The following is a 15,417-nucleotide window of genomic DNA, read 5'->3' as shown; positions in this document are numbered from 1 at the left end:
AAATACAGAGAGAGAGAGGGGCAGGGGGGGGGGGGGACCTGGGATTAAATGTGCGCATCACCACACCTCACTTTCATTTTGTTTTTTTTTTTTGTTGTTGTTGTTGTTTGTTTTTTTGAGACAGGGTTTCTCTGTATATCTTTGGCTGCCCTGGAACTCGATCTATACACCAGGCTGGCCTCAAACTCCCAGAGCTCTGCCTGCCTCTGCCTCCTGAGTGCTGGGATTAAAAGTGTGCATTACCACCGCTCAGCTTTTCTCATTTATTTTTATAAGCTGATAATCTTCCAGTCCTTAAAGTGACAGAAATACTTAATGAAAAGATAAGTGACTATAGAATCTTTTCAGATACAAACTGTGACGTGAGTAAATCACAGTATCCAGAAATTTTATTAAATTCACTTGCTTATGTATCCATCGCTCTACTAAAATGTTTGTGAGAACACGAAACTTACCTAGAACATCCAATAGGTCTTTACTGTTAGTTAGCTAATAACCTAAGTAGTCAATTCCAGCAGCCAAATGTGACTAATGCAAGCTTGCACCGTGCAAGAATGCCATCATCTTTCAAAGTAATCAAGTCACTGCACATCCAGAAAGAGGACAACAACGGCAGAGATGTCAGGCAAACAGGATACAGTGCGGAGCCTCTCTGTGATGCTCAAGGGCCAGCTGAGAATCACAAGTAACTAAGTAAAATAAAGGCAGGCAGCTGATGGAAACAGACACTCCTCAAGGAAGACACACTGATCACAGACAAGGACATGAAACACTGTTAACACTGTGCTGGCTGGGTTATGTCACCTTGACAAGCTAAAGTCACCTGAGAGGAAGGAGCCTCAATGTTAAAATGACTCCGGAAGACTGTATGTAGGGTGTGTTCTCATTAGTGATTGATGGGGACCCAGTCTATTGTGGGTGGGGCCATTCCTGGGCTGGTGGTCTCGGGTTCTATCAGAGAGCAGGCTGAGCAAGCCATGGGGAGCAAGCCAGTGAGCAGCATCCTCCATGCCTCCTGGTTGGGCTCCTGTCCTGACTTCCTCCACTAATGAACAGTGATGTGGAAGTGTGAGCCAAAGAAACCCTTTTGATGGGAATGTCCTTCTGTATATATGTTTCTCTTACCAGTTGATGAGTAAAAACACTGTTGGCCAATAAGACAGGAAGATAGTTGGGACTAGGAGAGAGGGCGATTCTGGGAAAGGTAGGCAGAGAAAGCCAGCCAGCTGCCAAAAGAGTTAACAGATTTGGGCATTCTCCGGCAAGCCAAGACCACATGGAAACACACAGATTAGTAGTTATGGGTTAATAATTAAGACAGAGCTAGACAATAAGAAGCCCTAGCCCCCTGCCAACAGTTTTATAACTAATATAGCGTCTGTGTGTTCATTTGGGGCTGAAGGGCAGTGGGACCAGCTGGGACAAAGAACCTCTTGTTACACCCTTTCCTCCCTGACTTGATTTTTGGTCATGGCATTTGATCACAGCAATAGGAACCTTACCTGAGATAAGTAGCACTCGTTATTAGGAATCATAAGACGGGCCAAACACGTGCTGGTGGAATGTGGGACTGTGAAACAGTACAGTTACTTTGGAAAACAGTTTGTGGCCTCTTAAAAAAAGGGTAATATAATTATTCTTTTCCATGTGTTTATTCAAGAAAATCCAACTATATACAAGACATAAATGCTCATAAAAGCTGAAGAACAAGCACTTGGGAAGCAGAGGCAGGCAGATCTCTGTGAATTTGAGGCCAGCATGGTCTACACAGCTACACAGACAAACCTTGTCTCCAAAAAAAAAGCTGAAGAACAGAAAAAAACCTTCAACTTCCCAGGTGAATGGATATGCAAACTGCTGGTATGCCTGCACAATGAAACACTAACCAGCAAGTAAGGAATAACCAAGTGACACACACAACATGAATGAATCCCCAAGAATTCTGCTGAGCATATGATCCCATTTATTGTGTATTATGGTTGAAAATTAATTCTATGGCAGAAGCAGGTCAGTGTCTGCTCAGGGACAGATGGCCAAGGAGGAGACAGGAGAAATGGGGGGGAAAGGGACAGAGACACTCTTAGGAACTGCTTAGTGTCATTTTGATGGAAGTGACAGTTTCACAGGGGCATCTGTTCCAATATGAAGCAAACTGTTCTCTTTAAATATCTGCAATGTACTGCGTCTCCATTATAACTCAATAAAGTTAACTCTCTCTCTCCCCCCCTCTCTCTAAAAGAGGCCAAACAGGGCTAGCATATTCTCAAATTCTTTCTCATTAAAGCAGACGTCAGTTCCAGCTCCCTTTTAGAATTAAGAACTGTAATTTCTCATGTGGGAGACCGCCTTTAAATGGTTAAAGTCTCCGCAGCCAGTCAGACCCAGTGTAGAGATGTCCTACCTTCAGGCCCACAGAAGCTGAACACACGCACACAGGGACCAGGGTTAAGTGTCACCTGCTCAATCTGAGGCCATGCGGCTTTGCTGACTTTCTTTAAAATGTCCATGTCCTTGACCAGACTTTGGGTTTACCAGTGTGTTTTTATCTTTAAAAACTGTCTATGATTTGACAAACACCCCTAAGTCTTAACACTCTTTCCTTTGTTCCTATGGGGAAATTATTATTATTATTATTATCTCTCCCCCTTGGGCTGCAGAGTAGAATTGTAAAAATTCCCTTAAACATACAACAGAGGCAAACAAAGAAAAATCTAACACGCAAAGCCTTGAGATGGTCCCTAAAGATCCTTCACATAATAAATTTTTTCAGTCTTGTTTGAAAACTATAAAAGCACCTAAGTTCCTTCCAACTGTCAGCAGTTACACAGCTAACAGATACACAGACTGTGTTTCCAGTTGTGTGGTAGCAAAAACAATATGCAATTGACAAATAGAGACCAAGGTTCTAACTCTGCTACTCATGAGCTGTCACAAAGCATTTAACTCCTTGGGATGGCATTTCCTCACTCAGCACTATGGGAGCTGGGAGATCCTGAAGGAGCCTTCAACTCCAAGATTTTAGTTAACTCACAGACAGGCAAATAAAGTGTCACAAAAAGTAAAATGCAGTGCTGGGCCCAGTGAACAGACTGTTAGCTTCTGCCTTTAGAAGATAGAAGACACCCACATCCTCCAAACAAACCCTTCCTAGCTTAGGAAGAAATGAGTGTAGGTCTGAGACTTTTGGCCATTTTGCTTCATTGTCTAGCTCAGGAAAACACAGATCTGATGTTTTATCAAGACTAGTTGGTGGTTACTGTGTTCAGAGGACTGGACAGCAGCCATGGCTGCCTCAGTTACACAGAAGTGCCACCCACTGGTGAACGTGGACCGTGAGTTCTCGATCTTTTCATCTCTACACCATAAAGTCAGGATGAAACGCAGGTTCTCAGAATCCTTCATTCACACTGCTATAACAAGCTTGTGTGTTTCTGTGACTCTGAAACCTTAACCCAGGCAAGGCTCAGCAGAATATGGTTTCAGATGGTTACACTGACAACAAAATGTAGAAAATGTTCTCTGGGAACCAGCAGTACAAAGTGAACACACGTCAGCCCCACACCTACACCACTAAGATCTTAACTCAGGAGCCCTGTCATCTCCTCATGACCAAACACTTGCTTTCATAGATGCTGTAACTAACTTCTAACATTTTATAGGAAAACTTATTTATTTCATGAACATTAAAAAAAAAAAATCAAGCTAAATCAATCATTTATGAACAGTACCATGTTACTGTGGTTAATTCTGCCCTCTACCTCCTAAATCAATGACAAAGCCCCAGAAAACAACAGGCTCACAAAGTTCACATATAAAGCTTCCGTTGTCTATACCTAAATTAAGGCAGGACCTAAAATAAAGAGATTGCTATTTGGACACCAGTTACAGAACAAGGCAGGCCCATTTCCCCAGTGTCAGGATCACTGAGGGTCCCACCTCACTGAGTCAGGAGGCTTGGGTGTTTAGCTGCTCTTCTTTAGTCACTAATGCACAGATAATGTGCAGGAGAACTTAGCAGAGTGATTCTTTCAACAGGCTGCCAGGAAGCTCTCTTTTCCTTTTCTGTTCAGACAAGGTTTCTCTGTGTCCTGGAACTCACCCTGTAGACCAGGCTGGCCTGAAACTCACAGAGATTCATCTGCCTTCAGAGTGCTGGGATTAAAGGCATGCGCCACCACTGCCTGGCTGGCAGGATGGTTTTTAAATGGCTTTGTGTTTGGGCATAAGAGGAGTATGAACTGTGGAAAGCACTGAATTCTCTGTGTTTATATGAATACATAATGAGATGTAAAGGATGGCTAATAAGCATTAACTGGGAAATCGCTTAGGATGTAGAAGTTTCTCTTAGGATTTTTTGTTCACTGTGTGTGTGTGTGTGTGTGTGTGTGTGTGTGTGTGTGTGCGCGCGCGCGTGCGCGTGTTTGCACACACATGCTTGGGTGTGCATGTGAATGCAGAGAAGCCAGAAACTGACATCAGGTGTCATCTTCTATCATTCTTTATCTAGTTTTTGAGACAGGGTCTCTCAATGAACTTGGAGCTCATCAACTGGCAGAAGGAGCCCAGAGAGTCCCAGGGATTTTCCTATCTTAACTCCCCAGAGATGGCGTGCAGGCAAATGCCACCTCACCCAGTTTTTTATATGGTGTTGGTTTAACAAGCACTTCACCAACTGAGCTATTGGGATCTCCCCTCACCCTTTAGGCAAGGTCTCTGTCCTGTAGCCAAGGCTAACCCTTGCACTCAGGAAGGCACTAATGTAGAGCTGACTTAAGGACAGAGGCCAAGCAGAGCTCCAGAGAGGAGCAGCAGTATCTGCTGTCTACAGAGAAAACAGGGTTCCTCTGGTACAAGTTAAGGGCAGGATGCCAGAGAAACGCTGCTTCTTCTACAACTTATCTACTTGCCCTGCTCTTTAAAACAAGAATAAGACTCCTACAAAGAAATCAAAAGCCAGGACTTGAAAAGAATAGCCAGGTGCTGGAGAGATGGCTTGGTGGTTAAAGAGGACCAAAGTTCGATTCCTGTCACCACATGGCAGCTCACAACTGTCAGTGAGTCCTGCCCCGGGGGATGGCACATTCTCTTTTCCAGCCATGCACACACACACACACACACACACACACACACACACACACACACACGTGTGTGTGTACAGGCACAAGGGTCTGCTGTGATCCCAGACTTTGCTTTGTAATGAACTCTGTAGCTTTGGATTACCAGCCTGGTGACAATAGCAGCAACAAAGAGAGTCACTAAGCCAGGACCCTGAACTGGCCTAGCACACAGGCAGTAGCTGAGGGCTCTGGGCAGGAAGGACAGAACATGGAGACGCATCCCCTATGCACTGCTAGGCCTGAGAGGGGAAACAGAGCACTGGCAGGTAATAAAAGCAAACCTGTCTTATGTGTGCACAAATGTTATCACTAAACCAGGCCATGTCCCATCTAACACCAGTGCCTAGGCAAAAGTGCCACCTCACAGCAGCTGACTCTGACGGGATCTGTTTACACTGAGGAAAGTGTAAACAATCTGGGCTGGAGGGGTGACTCGGTGAGTAAGAGCACTGGCTGCTCCTGCACAGGACCAGGGTCAGTTCCCAGCACCCATGTGGCAGCTCCTAACCGCTCTCCAATTCCAAGGGATTTAGCACCCTCTTCTGGTTCCATGAGTGCCGGGCAAACAATATGGTACACATACAAACATGCAGGCAATATACTCATACATATAAAATAGAAATAATTAATTAAAAAAATTATGTACAAGTACTTTAGCTTGTTCTGTTTATAAGGACATTAACGTCTGTTGTTAGGACAAATCCACCAAAGAACAGTTGTAGTCACTGACAGAGTGTTCCCACAGAACCAGCCACTCAGGAGAGAGAACACAGAAGCAGTCAGGTGCTTGACAGCACAGTAACCAGAGCAGGAATCCCACCCATGCAGGGTGAGCAGTCACTGTTGGGAAGTAAACAATAAATTACAATGGAAACAGATTGTGAAAACGGCTCATTTAACAGGGGGTGGGCGGAAGAATGATGTAGAAAGGGTTCTGCTGTTTTTGTTTATTTGAAATCATAAACTCAAATACAGCCACAGCCAGTCCTTTTGGACCCTTTGAAAAGATTCTGACAGAGCAGACAGGCCCTTGTACCCTGCTGCTTCTAACAGCCATGTAAATACGAGCTGACTCATCTCTAGACATGATTCTAGTATCAAGGTGTAAGGACTGACAGCCCCGGGTTACGCCTCTACTATAACAAAACCAACAACTCATAAGTCCTGTTCAATTACAAAGTTCAAGTGTGATATCACATAATTTTAACCTGACAACTGCCAGATGCCAGCCACAAATAAAGTATTCGTGTAGACTGCAACTGAGGACTCTTGTTAAGCCCTTGTAACGCCAGCATCTGCAGGTTCGGCCGTGTCCAAGGCAACGGTGAAGTACAGCAACCCTTTCCTGAACATCAGTGACACTCAACGGTATAAGGCGAAAAAAAAAAAAAAAAAAAAAAAAAAAAAAAAAAACCAACACATTTCTCATTTTAAAAACGCAATACCTGAAGCTTCAAGAAGTATCCTGTCACGGAGGGAACAGAGTTGGTCTCTGTGACCCACGCGCATCCCTACTGTTGAGTGTGAAGTTGAGAGCCGGAGCTCACTCTGAATCTCCAGTACACCCAGTGTGATCTGAGCGTGTTTCCAGCAACCCTGTTACAGACAGACTGGCAAGCAAGCTATGGAAAGAGCCTCTCACACATCACTAAGAAAGAAATAGACCATGTCTGCAAGGGGACATCTGACAGCAAGAAATCCCAAGCCTTAAGAAATGTAGGCTTCTCTGGGTCTCATCCCAAATGAATCACCTTCCTGAGTTCAATCTTTATTTGGTGGGAATTAAACTAAAAGGAAATTTAAAGTGTTGTTTAAAACACAGATAACATTTTTTTAGGCAGTTTCATATTAACCTAATGACAATGAAATGTAGTATATAAAACCAGTCATAAATGAAGAGCTTCATAATGCATAATAAAGGTAGAATCAAAGACAGACTTAGATGCTTTGTTTTAAGGTCACCTTCTGGGGCTTAGTGTTTAACAGCGCCTGACACTCTTGCAGAGGACCTGGCTTCAATTCCCAACATCCACCTGGTGGCTCACAACCATCTTAATTCCAGCTCTAGAGGCTCCACGGCCCTCTTCTGGGTGGGCTGTGTGCACTGCACACACTCTGTGCACAGACACACACGCAGGTGAAAATATCCATAAAGTAAATTTTACAAAAGTCACCTCACTGCAAAGTTTGGTACTGCTATAAAAAGTATGCCCCTCCTAAAATGTATATTAAAAACAAATAAACAACTTACCTTTGGTTTTTTGATCAGCAGCCTGGAAAAAAAAATCAAAAATGCTTTAGAAAGGATTGTGTGGAATGTACACAATTGATGAAAGTTCATAAGCAGACTTTTGATTGTTTTAGGTTTTGTTCTTTTAGTTTCTTTAAGACATGGAGCCTTAACTATACTGGAACTCATTCTGTACACAAGGCTTGCCTCAAACTTAGAGAGATCCGCCTGCCTTTGTCTCCCAAGTGTTTGGACTAAGACTTTTAATTCTTAAAATTTTAAAAGCACATCCATCTTTCATTCAGATAATTTACTACTGAGAAAAATCAATACTTGTCTACATGCTGTGATTACATGACAGTGTTAAGTTACAGGCAAAAAGAGTTTTTATGGCGCTCCCTATCTGCCACATTCTAGAAGGGATACTTCAAACCACAAGGCACATTTCTTAGGTGAAAGCAAAGATGAGATGGGTTGTATAATTTGGTTTACATGCAATGAAACAGAAATATGACTATAAGGTTTAAAGAATTCTAAAAGCAGGGGTGTGTGTGTGTGTGCGTGCGTGTGTGTGTGTGTGTGTGTGCGCGTGCGCGCGCGCACGCTGTGCGCCCAAAGGTCCAGAAGAGGGGGCTGACTCCCCTGGAGCTGGAGTTGCAATGTGGGTGCTAGGACTGAACTTGGGTCCTCTGGAAAAGCAGCAAAGGTGCTGAACTATTGAGTCATCTCTTTAGACTAGTTTACACAACTGCTTATAAGTAAGATTTATAATGAACATTTGCCAAGGCTGCAAATAATATCTCTTGCTTTTCTAATGCTGCCAGTGTCATGCCCCTTCCTGATGTTTCGATGGGGCTGCTCTGGGCTGGACACAGTCCACTCTCAGAAGAAGGCATGGACATTCTTGACACATCAACTACACAGCCCCTGGAAACAAGACTCTGGCATGTCTGGCCCTTTAGAAAAGACATTTTGCAGATGCACCCTAAACTCACTTCTCTAGCTAATGTGCATTATTTACTAATCACAGACTTGGCGTTATGATTTCACACAGAATCACACACGGTCATGAGACAGCTAGCTATGGTAACACAGATGTGGCACACATGTCTGCAAGGGCGTGGAGGAAGGAATTCTAGCAAACCTTTTTCTGAGCACCTTCCTTCTTTTTCTTGTCTTCCTGCTTTTTCTTTTTCTTTTCTTCCATCAAACGCTCCTCTTCTTGTGTTTCCTGTTCTTTTACCCTATTAAATATTGAAAAAGTGTATTAGCACGATGACTAATTTAAATCCGATTAAAAAATGCAAGAGCAACTGGACCGGGTGGAACAGGACTACAACCCTGGCTATTTGGGAAGGTGAGGCAGGAGGACCATGACTGGCCCACAGGGTAAGTTCAAGACCAACCAAGCGGTGTGGGAAGGGCTGAATGTAGACATGTGCTTGCTTGCTTGTCCATGAGAGGTCTTGAGCGAGACATTCATAGGAAGGAGCTGCCGAGAGGATGTCAGAAATGGAGGTTCACCCAGGGCTACAGTGTCTCGGCTGTCTCATTTGTTTGCTCCACACCTGTGGAGAACCACGCCAGTGCTGCGCATTGTATGAGGTACAACCCACCAGACTAGTGTTGTTTCCAGACTATCATCACTGTGCCCATTTGTGGTTTCTATCCCGCCCCACAAACCAGGCTTTTGGAGGTGAATCCCGTGTAAACTTAATTTCATGTTTGTCTGACAAAAGGATTATTTTTTACACAGAGCCCTGTTCAGCTGAAGAGCTACTACAAGACACACAGCATGGGGGTACTCTGCTTTAAAAGGTCACAGCAGCTTAGCCACTGGGCTGCTGAGCTCATGAGTCTAGCTAGCCCAAGAGGTCACTAACTATTGCCTGACAGCTCCATGTTCTCCAACAACCACAGGCTCTGGTCTTACTTCATTCAGTCAGAGACATGAGGGGCCTTCTCATTAGGGGGAACTATAGGATGAAGGGCTCTCCTGACCCCTGATGCGGTGTACTATAGGGTCAGCGTGTGGGTATGAAGCCCCTGATGATGGCTACAGACCCAGGCATAGCATTGGCAACCTAGCAGCTCTGGCGGTCCAGCATCCCACCCAGTGTCACTCCCAACACTGATCTTATTCCAGGCCTCCTGCTACTAGCCACCTAGCCATCTGTCTCCCACGGGTCTCCAAATCAGTGGCACTCTCAAAGAAACACTGGGCTCCAAGCCTGCTGCACAGATCCCCAATCCACACACCTGGCCATCAACACACCCAAGGCTACTTTCCAACACATGAGCAAGCACCTGGCTGAGGGCAGCTGGTTGTGACAGGCTTAGGTCTAAGAAGGGCTTCCTGCTGATCAGCTCAGTGAACCTGTCCACTGCTCAGCGCATGTGCCAGCATGTGAGGACTCCCTGCTAAGGCAGCTCTTCAGTTTAGGGGGCCACACCGCTTTCTATAGTTAATTCTTTGTTGTTGTTTGAGAAGGGGGCTCACCATTCGACCCTGAAATTAATTCACTATACATACTCAGAGACACCCCCCCCCCCTTCTGCCTGCCTCCTGAGTGCTGGGGTAACCCTGTAAGGTTTCTACTGGACTAATACAGGTGGGCAGGCATACTTAACAGATATATAGGGCAAATAATGTGCCCCAAAGCCTCGGCTAAGCACTGTCTACCCATGCATAGATGTTGCTTTATATTTAATAACTTTGCATTTTCGAACTTACCAATGCATTATTTATATGCAACTACATATGAACGGAATTTCAACCTAGAGGCAGATTGCTCATGACAAAATACTATCATAATAAAACCAACTTAAATTGATATGGTGGGGTTATCTGTGAATATTCTTTCATCAAAGCAATGATTCCTCAGTCTTTGGTTTCCAGTCAGAGTTAACTTGGGAAGCTTAAAAACGACAAACCCACGGCGGTGCAGGACATGTGGCCGGGATCTTTGTGGACAGAACTCTGCCATCAGCATATGTAAAGCTCCCAGAGGACTAAGAATCTCTGCACATTATCAGCTTTGGAAAATGACTATTCATGAACCTAGAGAAACTCCCCAGGAATGTTTTCATGGTGAAGGTGTGTACACATTGAGCCGTTTGTGTGCACAGCATTCTAGGTAGAAGTGGCCTGAGTGTGACCAGGTGTGCTCCAACCACACAGCTTCAGTTACACATCTAGGAAGAAAATTAAAACCATGTCAACTGTGCCTGTCTGCTCTTACAGTCAGGCTGTCTTAATCTACAGCACACTGAGACCCTTAAATTTATCTTCAGAGAGGAAAGGTAACAAAGGGTAGGCAGGGGCTCTGTGTTACAGAGGTATTCCACAGAAGGAGGAGTAAAGTGACTTCTGCAAATTAAAGCCATTAAGGCCTTTGTTTGACTGCTCATATGTACATGGCAAAGTACCTTCATCTCTTACTCCTACTGTACAGCTGCTATTTTTTTTAGTCATAAAAAGTCAACACCTACTGACATTTTTATTTTGTAATGTAGTACATGCCCATGGCAAACATACATCCTACAAAGGTGAAAGTAAAGACTGTTCCTTGCGTGTAAGCTGCAGTCATCTTAGACGCAATCAATGTGTACTCGAAGTTACCTGGTACCAGGAGAGCTCTTTGTGGGACAGGGGAGGGGGGCATGGTGCCGTGGCAGAGCATGGGTTCACCTGCAAATCCCAGGAAGCAAGGGTATCCTGAAATTGAGCCCAGCCTAAAAACAAACAAAAAACACTGAACCAAACCAAAAAAATCTTCATGTGTCTCTTTTTATTTTTGGTTGTGAGCCTAGCCTTTAATGGTTGAGCGCCATCGTCTCTCCAGCCCATGTACTTCTTTTTTAAAAATACTAAATGAGATGTACTTAACATTCCCTCTCTTCTTTGTTACTTAATGATGCATTCCAGTGAATATGGGGCTCGTTTTCCTGTGGTTTTGGTAATGGTGGATGGGGCCTATGTGCATGCTACAACTCTGAGGGGGAAGGCTTCCCCACCTCTGGAGGATAAAGAAAAGGCATCCTGACCATCAGGAGCCAAGGAGTACCACAAGTCATGCAAGAGGGCGCTGCTCAGGAGAGAAGCAGAAGGAAACTGCTCTGTGTGTGTGTGTGTGCGCGTGCGTGTGTGTGTGCGCATGCGCGTGCGTGTGTTTCTCGTTTTCCACGGTGGAAATTTCCAGAGCGGGGACTGCTGGGATTTCAGGCTCACGGACCTGTAAATTTTGGTGAGTTTTCAAACCCAGAAGCAGGGTTGGACCTTTTACCCTATGGCCTGGCTCTGCTGTTTCATCAAACACGTGAATGTGCCCATGTAACACACGGAGGTCACTGTTGTACTTCTTGTGGACCCTTTTCTCCCCTCCTGAGGCAGGGTCTCTCTCACTGTGTTGTCCCCCTGGCTGGCTTGAACAAACTCTGTAGTTCAGAGCAGCCTGAACTCATGGAGATCCATCTGCTTCTGCCTCCCAACTCCTGGGATTAAGGGTGTGTTCCACCATGCTCAGCTGCTGTCTCGAAAGGGTTTTTTTTTTTTTAAATGGTTTTGGGTTTTTTTAAATGATTTATTGTTTTCATTTTATGTGCACTGGTGTTTTGCCTGCATGTACGTCTGTGTGGAGGTGTCAGATCCCCTGGAGCTGGAGTTACAGACAGTGGTGAGCTGTCATGACATGTGGGTGCTGGGAGTTAACCCTGGGTCCTCTGGAAGAGCAGCTGATGATCCTAACTGATCAGTCATGCCTCTAGCCTCTGTTTGCAGTTTTTAATTGCTGCTCTTTTATTCTTCTTATATTTGTTTGTATTTTACACATCTCCTCTCACCTAGAATTTAAAACCCTGCCTTTTAAAACAGACAGACAAAAAAATAGGGCCTCGTGAATCCAGGCTGGCATTGAACTAACTGTCTCTGTAGCTAACAATGACCTTCAAATGGTAATTTAGGTACATTTGTCTCTCAAGTGCTGATATTTCTAGAGCTTTCTATCTAACTCCATTCAGCTGGGAGCAGTCCTTACTAGAACTGACATGACAGGTACATCAGTTTAAAAAAGTTAAAACTTCTGCAGAAGTGTATGGTGCAGTTCTCCCTTTTAAGCATTTTAACATACATACACCTTAGGTCTGTCTGTGCAATCCATCAAGCCTGGCTAGCACAGCTCTCACTCTTATCACAGAATCTTGTTTTTGTGAAAGATGCAGATTAGTACAATGATACACAACTGGCCAAAATACAAAGAGCAACTGACTGTGCGGTGCCCAGTTCCAACGGATATGCCTGCAATGCCATGCCCCCCCAAAGCTCTGGAAACATCATGGAAGGGGGCAGCAAGGCTGGGAAAGGAAGGAGACCACGGCACCCGCGTGTAGATAGCATTGCTTAGACATGACAGGGAAACGCACCCGTGAACTCTCAACAACATGATAACCTGAACAAGACCAACACACCAGCTGAAATGCCAACACGGACAGGTCCTACCCTAGATGAGGAGCTGCTAAGAGAGGGAGAGTCAGTTTTCTTCAGGGACAAGCTCCCACGTAGGTTGTCCAATCCCAACGTAAGTTCAAACAAGCAACGCTAAAAGGACTCAGTAGATTGCATATACATGTATGTATTTATCTAAGAATCCACACACATATATGAACATGTACGTGACAATAATAACTAAGGATGAGGCTGTAAGTTTGGGAGAGAGGGAGTATGGGAGAAGTTAGAAGGAGGAGTAGCATAAGAGTGATACAGATGCAGGGCTCACGTGCGACACTTTAAAATAACTCCAAGCCTAATGCATAACATTAGCGTAAAAGACTTGCATGTTAATTTGCTTTCCAAATAAGTGTCATAGCCTAGTAGTGTTATTCTCCTCAATGTCATGTAATTAGCATGCTTCCCCTTTCAAAACAGAAACCCTGTGCACCCCCCCCCAGCCTCTACTTCCCTTCTTTGTGGGTCTGACCATACTAACTCACTTACTCAGCTGTGATTCTAATCCTATGGTTTCAGCAATGTTGAGACGCTCTTTTAGGCTACTGGCATTCATGCTTGTTTCCAGTATCATACTAGTTAACTTTTCGCATTTAACTTTGTATTTATTCTATGTGAGTGTTTTGCTTACATGTATGTATTTGCACCGTGTGTATGCATGAGCTAAGGTCAGAAGAGGTGCATCTGATCCTCTGGAACTGGAGTTACAGATATATGTGAGCCACCATGTGGTGCTGGGAAATGAACCCAGGTCCTCTCCAAGAATAAGTCCTCTTAGCTGCTAAGCTCTATCTTGAGCCCGTGAATCACTCATTTTGATCTAATTCAAACTGACAAGGTAGGAAGAGGACACAGACCGCGCACAGGGAACCACTGGCATCCTTACCTATCCAGTGCTGTTCAGTTCAATGTTTTAACTCAGGCATTCCTGATTCGCCCTTGTGTAACTGCTCCCTCATCTTGCTGGAAAATAAAAGTGTCCTTTAAGAAGAGGTGCATGTAAGCCAGCATGGTGTGCGCCCTTGAATCCCAGCACTCGGGAGACAGAGGCAGGCGGTTCTCTGTGAGTTCCAGGCCAACCTGATCTATAGAGAGTTTCAGGACAGCCAGAGCTACACAGTGGGGCCCATCCTGTCTCAGGAGGGGGAGAAAGGAGACTGGAGAGATGGCCCAGCAGTTAAGAGCACTGACTGTTCTTGCAACGACCCAGGTTTGATTCCCGCACTAACTCATAACTGCCTATCGCTCCAATCGCAGAGACTCTGACACCTTCTTCTGGCCTCTGTGTTTACTGTATGCACATGGGGCATGGACATACATACAGGCAAAACACCTATACACACAAAAATAAAGGGGTCAAAAAAGAAGAAGGAAAGGATATGTAGAGGTGAATCTCTAGAAACTGTGCATGCTTCATGTCTGTGAGACTGGTGGCCCGATGGGTTCAACATGTCAGGTTAAGAACTGATTTGAAGGCACCATGCTGCCGCATCTCAGCACAGCCACTGGACATAAAATCCCTTTTGGGCCACATGCTTTTTTTTTTTTTTTTTTTCCTGCAGATACATATGAGTCTCTTACTCTAGAGTTGTGAAACTTCATGAATATGCATCTTCAGTGGTCTTTGTGCTCACTATTCATGCTTAGCATTTGGTAGCCGGATGTTTTTAAGCCAGGTAAATTTGTTGTCAGTGCTTTGTTTCTTGTGTGTGTTGTGTGTATGTGTCTGGTGCTGCAGATAAGAATCTAGGTCCTAAACTAGGAGTAGTAGTTTAATCCTGGCAGGGGCAGAGGCAGAGGCAGGAGGATTTATGTGAGTTCAAAGACAGCCTGGTCTGCACAGTGAGTTCCAGACAACCAGAACTACATTATGAGAACCTGTCCCAAACAAAACAAAACAAAACCCAAAACGAACAAAATCCAGGTCCTGGCAAGCTAAGCAAGACCTTGGCTACTGAGGTAAGTACGGTCTTGTTCACAGCTTCGGCCGGCCTGGAACTTGCAGTCTTCCTGTCTCAGCATCCCAGGTGCTGGAATTACAGGCACGAGCTACCATGCTCTGTGCTGGCTTAGTCAAAGTATCTTCCTTTGCTTCTCTTCTTCATCTTTTTGAGGATGGATCTCATTGTATAACTCAAGCAGAAATCAATCTTTCCATTACTCTCCCTCAGCCTCCTACATGCTGGGGAATACAAGCACACACCACAATGACCATCCTCCAGTTTTTAAAAGAGCACACCAAACCTCTTGGTCAGTCTTGGATTGACCATGTGTAATTTTCCTTTTTTCAGAAGGTATTTTTTAATACGGGAGGTGGTGGCCCTTACCATTAATCCCAGCACTTGGGAGACAGACTGTGAGTCTGAGGCCAGCCTTGTCTACACAAAACAAGTTAGTTACACAGGGAACCCTGTCTCAACCCCCCCCAAGTTATTTTCTACCATTTTGAGTGCATGTGTGTGTGTGCACACGTATGCATTTTTGGCTTTCCTAGGTCCTCCAAATCTATGGATACTTAAAAATTTAGAGCTGGGTGGTAGTGGCACACACCTGTAGTCCCAGCACTT

General features: G+C 44.6%; 1 protein-coding gene across 1 annotated transcript in view; it reads right to left on the bottom strand.

The window, feature by feature from the left end:
- The window catches only part of Tnrc6c (trinucleotide repeat containing adaptor 6C), a 108,536-nt gene that overhangs the window by 58,169 nt on the left and 34,950 nt on the right, over positions 1-15,417 (bottom strand). Inside the window, exons 2-3 of the mRNA XM_051181604.1 lie at positions 8,492-8,591; positions 7,369-7,390 (exon numbers count right to left, since the gene is read on the bottom strand). Of these exons, the coding sequence (XP_051037561.1) occupies positions 7,369-7,390; positions 8,492-8,554 (85 nt within the window). The 5' untranslated portion in view covers positions 8,555-8,591. The remainder of the gene's footprint in view (positions 1-7,368; positions 7,391-8,491; positions 8,592-15,417) is intronic.

Source organism: Phodopus roborovskii, unplaced genomic scaffold (genome assembly GCF_943737965.1).
Source record: "Phodopus roborovskii unplaced genomic scaffold, PHOROB, whole genome shotgun sequence".
NCBI lineage: Eukaryota > Metazoa > Chordata > Mammalia > Rodentia > Cricetidae > Phodopus > Phodopus roborovskii.
Note: the sequence above shows the minus strand (reverse complement) of the source record. Positions and strands in the feature narration are given on the sequence as shown.